Genomic DNA, 9,174 nt, shown 5'->3' on the forward strand with positions numbered 1-9,174 from the left:
AGAACCTCCTGATATTAACTCTTGGTGACATAGATGACCTGATATTTTCATTGCAAACTTTTATTTCGTATAAGCTGTAGCATTTGAAGAGATCTCTAATTACTAAAAACTAGCTGTCCAAAACATGCTCATGACTGTGTAGCAAAACATTACTGCTTATGTAAAAACAAATAAAAAGTATATATATATATATATATTGCGCGAGCTTTTTTAGTCTCACACAAAAACACGCGTTCACATCTCAAGCTATATTACTTGTCATATACATACGTGCACACAAACATATGCGCGCATGTCCACACATGTACATATATTCACGTTCGCATATATACACTTACATTCATGTGTATACACACAAACGCTAACATACACACATTTACTCACATACGCGCACACGTACGCACACATGGACAACGTCACTTCCCCTTTGAAGGAAATCCACACATGCACAAAAGATCACCGGAAATAACTATAAAAGCAAGAGACAAGCTGTTTCCAACCCTTTTCCAACTCGCCTTCCGAGGTGAGTGGTCTACGGACCAGCCGCCACCGTTTGCTAACATGTGGGGCAAAAAGCTAACAAACAGTACGTACACCTTATACGCTTTCTCTCTCTATGAACTGGATTGACATTCTCACTCTTTCTCTCTCTATATATACAACTTGTGTCTGAGAATACCTTCACGTAGCTGACTGCTAACATGGCGCACAGCTTTACTGATGTCAACCCTCTATCTTTGTCTTTGTCTACACGCTGGACTATCATTCCCATTTCCACTACATTATTCACTTCTCTTCCCACGTGCGAACAAACGATAGTGACCCGAACGTGAAATGAACACACATTTCCTTTTCTTTCTACACCACCGGTCCCGCAACAAACGATGGTTACACCTGAACGCGGACATGAACACGTGTTATACCTAAAACATTCATTCTTCAACAGTAAATAAACGACATGTTTATCTATTCCAGCAATTGAGTCTTTGTTGCCTTCATTCCATTCGTTTCATTATTTTTCTTTTATATCCTAGTCCTCTACAATATATATAAGAGCAAACAGTTAATAAAACATGTTAAAAAACACTTTGAAAAAGAGTTAAAAACATATTTAATCTGAAAAGGAAACACTTGATAAGTGGATAGTCCTTAATATTTATTTTATTTTATTTTTATTTTATATATATATATATATATATATATATAAAAATAAAAATTACAATTAAATTTACCAAAATGATCCAAGATGGTAAAACTAAAGTATATTATAAATATTAAAGATGTAATATTTATAAAGTAATCTGGTTGAACTATATATATATATATATATATATATATATATATATATATATATGAATGAATATATATATATATATATATATATATATATATATATATATATATATATATATATATATATATATGAAACTTGGCTTCTTTTAGACATTTCATGCAAGTTTTTTAGTTTTTAATCTATGTTCTAAATAGCAAATATTATGACTTCCTATCAATACTATTTTGCTAAAAATTTGCTCTGAGGAGATGAGCCATTTATTAACAATCCATGTGAAAAGCAAAAACTTTTAATTTTTTTATTCCTTGTTGAATAAATTTGTCATAATTTTTTTAATTTACGGAATTTAATCCCAAATTTTCACACACACACACACACACACACACACACACACACACACACACACACACACACACACACACACACACACATATATGATTTTTAAATATAAATAGCACTAATTAATGAATATATTTAGTTTAAATAAAATGAATGTACCATCTCCAAAAAATAATTGTTCACATTTTTTATATTTTTCTCTAAATATTTTATCACGTTCGTCTTTTAATTTTGGAGGAAATTCTGAAATTGTAAAAAAAAATATGCTTAACCTGCTGTCAACAGTTTTTATAAGAAAAATAAATTTCTTTCAAAAACTAAGTTATTTTCTTAGAAAATGTGTAAATGAGAAAGTTGTTTTTTATTTTTTATATTTTGTCAGCAGGGGACATAACTCACCCGAAAGACAGTGACTCTAAAGAGCGTCACACAAGGGAGATAAATCTGCACCTGCTGTCAAACGTGACGTGTAATTCGGTGAAGAGCTTCTCAATTTATAAATATATCCGACGTCTTGTTATAAAATAACTGACGCATGTTTTCTTTTTATATATCGTCTCGAATGTCGTCGGAAAAACGCCAATACGAACAAACTCCAGTATAAAAATAAATGACAACAAAAACAAAGAAGGAAATACATAAAAACATTCTGGAATTACACACTGACACTTCTTAAAAAAAAAAAGACGGACACGATAAAAACACATCTTATAAAAAAGAAAAAAGAGCAAACGTCATATGTGATTGAATATTGTTAAAAGAAAAACAAGAATCGCCATTATTAACATATTTGTTTTTATTTATCAACTTTTTTATTTGTCTTCAAATTGATTTTAAAAGATGGCCTGTTTTTATTCAACTAAGAGCCCCCCTTTTTTAAGGTAAGTTTATTGGCTGTGACGATTACGTTTACCATTCGTCCTTATTGTGATAAGTAATGAACTTACTACGGAATACCCGTAAGTTTATTTCTGAACACGGTTTTTAAAATAATTAGCAGTAATAATAAAATTTACAGTAATAATAATAATAAAAAAAAAATAACGATTATCTCGTTTGAAATCGGCGAGTGAAAATAAAAAAGAAAATAAATTATATCGCCAAGTAAACATTTTTCACTTTTGTCGTTCGTAACTAAAAAAAACAACAACAAAATATTAAATCATGACGTGCCGGGATCGGACTAGTGAATTTCATTCGACTGTAAAGTCGATTCGATCTCGACAAAATAATGGTGTTGTCATGCCGAAACCACCTTTAGAGAAAAGCCACCCTCTTCACAAAGGAGAGTTCACCCAGAAGGCCAAGTTAATAGGTCGTGATTTAGCAAATACATACGCAAAGCTCGAAAAACTGACCATGTTGGCTAAACGCAAATCTCTTTTCGACGACAAACCGGCCGAAATTCAAGACCTGACGTACATCATCAAACAGGACATTACTTCTTTGAACAAGCAGATAGCAGAGTTGCAGGATGTTGCCCGCAGCCAACGCCATCAAAACGGTCGGCACCAACAGACCCACTCGAACTCCGTCGTGGTCGCCTTGCAGTCCAAGTTGGCAACCATGTCCAATAAATTCAAAACGGTTCTTGAGGTTCGGACTGAAAATCTGAAACAACAAAAAACACGCCGTGAGCAATTTTCTCAATCGGCAGTATTGCCCTTGTCGGCCATGTCAGATGAGAACTCTGTCCTCTTGAACGATTCCGCGCGTCACGATACGACCATCGACATGGATCACACGGATCACCGGCAGCGGCAAGACCAAATCCAACTGATTGATGAACAGGACGCGTATATCCAAAGCCGAGCCGAAACCATGCAAAACATAGAATCAACCATTGTGGAATTGGGCAGTGTCTTTCAAAGATTGGCCACCATGGTTAAAGAACAAGAAGAAATGGTTCACCGTATTGATTCCAATGTCGAAGATACCGAACTGAATATTGAAATGGCTCATGGTGAGATCTTGAAGTATTTTCAGTCGGTTACCTCAAACCGGTGGTTGATGCTCAAAATCTTTGGCGTCCTTATTGTGTTCTTCATTATTTTTGTGATCTTTTTGGCCTAATGTTAAAAATATGTAGCCAATAATATTTTTATTTTCTTTGGAAAACATTATATATATATATATATATATATATATATATATATATATATATAATTTGTGTGAGTGTGTGAATTTAAAGTATAAAAAGAACTTTATTTTGGGACCAGGTTAAAGAAATGAATTTAATCTCCAAAGAACAGTAACAATAATATATAAAAAAATAATCCTGTAAGATATGTGATGATGATATGTATAATAAATTTTTTTTTTTATTAAACCTTGCAATACAGAAAGAAAAACTCAAACTGTTCGCTTGAAGAACAGACATGATGGAAAAAAGAAAATATAAATTATTTTTGAAACATTCTGATATTGAGGCTTTTCAATTTGTATAATAAGTCTCAAACAATGTCTACAGGCAAACAAAGCAAAAATCGGTTCCTTGGTCCGACAGGTGGCACAATTGAAAATTCAGGTTTCCCTTTAGTTTTGCACAACTAAACATTAATATTTGATTCTGGTGCTTGTGTAGATTGATCTTTTAAACCAACGCATTTCATGTGAAAACATTACATACGTATGTGTAATGTCAAAATTAGCATAAATTTAAAAAATTGCAAAAAATGATCCAAGAGAAGATGTATTAGATGTGCTTTTAACAAAAAAAAAAAAAAAAATCATCCACAATTACAGTCTGTTTAAAAATGGTAACCCTTTAATTTAAGTCAAGGGAGATAAGTCAATTTGTCATGCTAAATTGGTTGTTCAAGGTTTCCTCATTAAAACATACTATAAAACTTGATAAATTCTATATTCATTTGTAATTATTTTTCTACTGCTCACCTGAAATGCGTTGGTTTAAAACCTTGCAAATTTACACAAGCGTCTTCATTCTGTTCTTTCAACTTGTCAAATTAAGTTAAATCCAAGAATTACTTTCTAATGACAATTTAAAAATCATTTTCCAATAAACAGATGCTCAGCGTTTTTTTCTCTCATTATTAATAGATGAAAAAGAAAATGTCTCGCATCTGTTTGGCAAGTGATCATACAATACTGGTTTGAACGTTTTAAATCAACGTTTTTCAACCAGGAAATCCCGGACTCTAAACTTCCACAATAACATAAGATAAGCTAATGCACTTTTGACATTTTATTTAATTTCATATGCGTAAGAATTACTAAACACACACAATATATTCTTAATTATTGTAATATAAACATTATCATACTTTTCTGTTATTAACAAATAACATTTTTTAATTTTTGAGATGAGAATTGATTATTCGTATTATTTGGATTCTTTGGAATTTTGAACGAAACCCTTTATTTAATGCATAGGGGTAGCATGCTCTCGTTCTGTTAGCCATAAAGTAATTTGTAACAAGTATTGAACCTTCAACCTTCAGAAGAGTATAACTGAATTTAACCAAGTACTTTATCCGCTATGCCATGAATCCTTGTAGACAATTCTAATATGAATTTTAGGAGCCTTAAACCTATTTTGTTTTCTAGATGTATGATCTTATTATTTATTATATATCATTATTTATATTATTACTATACATATGGGCTAATATGTTTATTCAATTATATTTCACCTTTTATTCATACCAACCTTTACTTTATGAAGCTCGATATAACTACAAAGCATATACAAATAAATGACAAAAATCTATATTCCAAATTTCAAGATGTTGACCATCTTACCATTTATGAATTGTGCATGTCAACGTACATAAAGAAATAAACAGTAAGATGGTCAACATCATGCAATTTGGAGTATAGACTTTTGTCATTTATATATATATATATATATATATATATATATTATATAAACATTGCAATAATTTTATTTATATAAAAGCTCTGCACATGTATTGAGCAATTTCGAAGAAATATTGTTTTTTAGTTCATGTTAACAATATAGCTGAACTTAATTAATAAATTATATTATATTATTTTATTTTATGTTTTTTAAACAAGATACACCTAAAGAAGGTTGGAGGTCACATCGGCTGAAATGTGAAAAAAACACTGAATATGAGGACAATAATCTGAAGAATCCAACTTATACGAAATCTAACAATCATTAAAAATATATTTGGTAATGTCTGCACGGCACGTGTGTGAAAAATGAATTTTTCCATAAAACAATCAGTTAAAAAATATATACTTTGATGTTTGCGAGATGAACGACTATGAAAACAAAGTTAGAAAGATATGGTATATATTTTTGTTTTTGCATATAAGTTCTTTAAGGTATGTAATTTAATTTACATGTTCCACAAGGGTAAGAAGCCGAGAAACTGTTGACTAGAAATTATTTACTGACTGAAATTAAAAGTATAGGGCAAACGTCACGTGAGAGTTTTTATATCTCCTAACAAAGTTCAGTTCAAACGTAAAAACAAAGAGGGTTTCTACTTGTAGAAAAATAAAAATGTTTGAATTGGCAGATTTTGAAGAAAAGAAAACAACCATCAATATTGTTAATTGAACAATCATTATTACATATTATTACTATACATATAAAGTTATATAAATGTAATAATTTTATTTATATAATGTTATTTATATAAAAGCTCTACACACCCATTGAGCACTTTCGAAGAAATATTGGTTTTTACTTCATGTTAATAATATATCTGAACTTAATAATTAATTATATATATTATTCTTTTTACAAGATACACGTGACGAAGGTTGGAGGTCACATTGACTGGAAAAAAACACCATTTTTTCTTGAACTATTTTACTTATTAAAGTAATAAAAAACATCCAAATCAAGGGATTCAAACAATAAAAGGAGAAAATGTAAAATTGGTGTTGCACACCTGCATTCATGGGCTCGTAAAGTCTGTGCAACTTGTGGGCAGTGCTTTATGGGCTCCGACTCGTATGTTTTTCTTCAAGGTTGACGACGCTTGTTTAGTGGAAGGACATGCTTTCTTAGCTGCCATTTTGGGTGGGTGTTGTGAGGTAGTCAACCATGACCAAAACAGATGTTGTCTGTAGACCGAACTTGAGACAACATTCACACAGGATGGGTTGAACCAGCTCCTGCTGTAAAATACACACCGTCCTGGATGAACACAAACCATGGACAACAGTCCATAGCAGCCAGTCCCAGAACCATTGGTGAACACTGTGGACCGTTGGGTTAGGTTTGATGTCAGTTTTGATGGTGTGTAACCATGTTTCCATTTGACCTGGACATCTTTACCAACCTAGTTATGGATAAACTCTTTTTGGTTGTGGCACACAGCATGGCCAAACAAGCAAAGTCTCTTCTTTAAAAGAAATTAGTTAAGGGAGATGATCCTACATAGTATCCAAACTTGGGTATTGGAGAAGAAATCATAATCCAAAGATTTTGCATTTGAGTTTATATTGTTTTTTTTGTCCATGTGACCTCCTAATGAGCAACTATTGTGTTTACTTTTTTGGCCAATCAATACCGCCCTTAAGGGATCAGTCACTCATAAATATATTTAACCAATTCATATTTCACGTGTGTCTTAACTCCAATAGTCAGGCAATTGTATAATAGACTTTCCATGGTTGATAGTTTCACACAAAAAATTAGAAAAACAGTTGAACACTTCCAGTGTTGGTTCTCATATGTAAATTATTGCTAAGTTCCAATTATTGTTCGAGGCTATCAAAATATTGTTGCTCCAGTTTTTGTGGGTCATTTTGTTGCATCGGATCATTAAAATTTAAAAAATTGATGTGCTTTTCTGTAGTTGGTGTTTTAGAATCAGTGTGGTAAAATTATAAAATTTTATTTATTTTAATTTTATTCACTCTAAACAAGAGATATTATCACTGACGGGTAAGACACTAATATAGGCTAGATTTATAGGGGGACAATTTGGGTGAGGAGTTAAGTAGTTGAGATGGTTGTTCTTATTAACATTTAATTTTTGTAGATTGATATTGTTGGTCGAACAGAGCAGGAAGGAAATTTCAAGGGCAAATGGTTCAAAGAGAGCAGCTATCAAGTAGAACATCTTTCACTGTCGAAGGACCTCTACAGTGAAGAGATTGAATTTAGCAGCTAGTTGGGTGGGTATTTTTGTTTAGGTAAAGGGGTCAGTTGAAACAAAGCAGCTAATTTCTCTATTAGAACCAGCACCATAAACGGTCCTCTGTTTTCACAATTTGTCCAACGTGATACAAAAGATATTCGAGTTATATATAGGTGGTTTATACAAGCACCATCAAGTATTATAATTTATTTGTGCCCGTAAATCAAAGGGAAATATGAATTTTCGAATGAATGCAGGTCCTGTTTCATCAAATGACTTGATCATTTTTTTTTTCCTCCTTCCATTTGACAAGTAAACACAAAATCTATACAAAAGCACCCCCAGCAAACTGTCTATCCAAATAATGTATATATGTATGTAATTATTTTAAAATGATGATGTCTCGGAGATATCTGGAAATGTGATCCAAATTAATGAATTTGATGAGTTTTGCTTTATTTGTGAAACGAAAGACTTTTTTTTTTCAAAAGCATTAAAAAAAAAGGCAAAGTTTGTTTTTTGTTCTATTTTTTGTCTTTTCATTTATTGCTAATTTGTTTATTAAATGTTTTTTTTTATTGTTCAAATTGAGACTGTGACAAAAGATAAAAGTTGAACTATCAAGGATTTATATCCTATTCATATGGTTTTATATCATTTGTTTTATTGTTCATCTGGATACTTTTCTTGGTCAGCAAACTGGAATATTTTCATGGAAGGTGACAATTTCTTTTAACCAAGTTTAGGGTTAAAGGGCACTTTTCTGGACTACTGCTCCCATCTTAGTTGACAAAGTGAGACCTATTAGATTGCAAATTCTTTTTTGGACCCTATCCAAGAGGGGGTGAGACTAGTAGTAGATGCACCAGCTCAGATTTGGCAATGATAGTCCAAACATGGGTGAATAGTTGTGTTGTAGAGGCACAGGATACTCTCAGGTGTGAATAGTCTTCTAGCTCGATAGAGGGAACCCACCTTCTTTGCAGCAGCTTTCACAACGTCCTCAATGTATTCCAGTTCATATTGCCCGCAAATTTTAGGCCGAAGAGTTTGAAGGAAGAATTATCAGGTTTGGTGTTATTTGTCATTTGTATATAGGCGGTTGGAGAGGCGTTTTGTAATTGGTAAAGGAGAGCGACTTAGTTTACTAGCATTAAATATTACCATTCATTTGCGGCCTCATTCTACTATGGTCTGGAGGTCATTTTCTAACAATTCTGCCATTGTCTTTGATATTTGTACATCCGTTCTTCCCTCTTACATGTTATAGCATGTATCATCAGCAAATATACCCATCTCGGACACAATATTGTCAAGGAGGTTGTTTATGAAAATCGGTGGTTGTAGGATCTATGACTCCCGCATTAATGTTATGTTGCTTGGATGTACATTCATCAGTGACAACCTGGATGGTTCTATTATCTAAGGACTTAATTATATTTAGTATATGTCCAG

General features: G+C 32.2%; 1 protein-coding gene across 1 annotated transcript; it reads left to right on the top strand.

Annotated features, from left to right (window-relative positions):
* The first annotated feature begins 2,060 nt into the window (after positions 1–2,060).
* LOC145297489 (syntaxin-5-like) lies at positions 2,061–8,232 on the top strand. Its single transcript, XM_080143374.1, has one exon. It carries the CDS (start codon positions 2,798–2,800, stop codon positions 3,704–3,706), a length of 909 nt encoding a protein of 302 aa, XP_079999500.1. The 5' UTR covers positions 2,061–2,797; the 3' UTR covers positions 3,707–8,232.
* The last annotated feature ends 942 nt before the right edge of the window (positions 8,233–9,174 follow it).

This window comes from Euprymna scolopes, chromosome 18 (genome assembly GCF_053919585.1).
Source record: "Euprymna scolopes isolate OS-2025 chromosome 18, ASM5391958v1, whole genome shotgun sequence".
Classification (NCBI taxonomy): domain Eukaryota; kingdom Metazoa; phylum Mollusca; class Cephalopoda; order Sepiida; family Sepiolidae; genus Euprymna; species Euprymna scolopes.

Bases quoted from the DNA above. Each gene is read 5' to 3' on its own strand.
- LOC145297489 (XM_080143374.1), top strand. From the start codon at position 2,798: ATGACGTGCCGGGATCGGACTAGTGAATTTCATTCGACTGTAAAGTCG.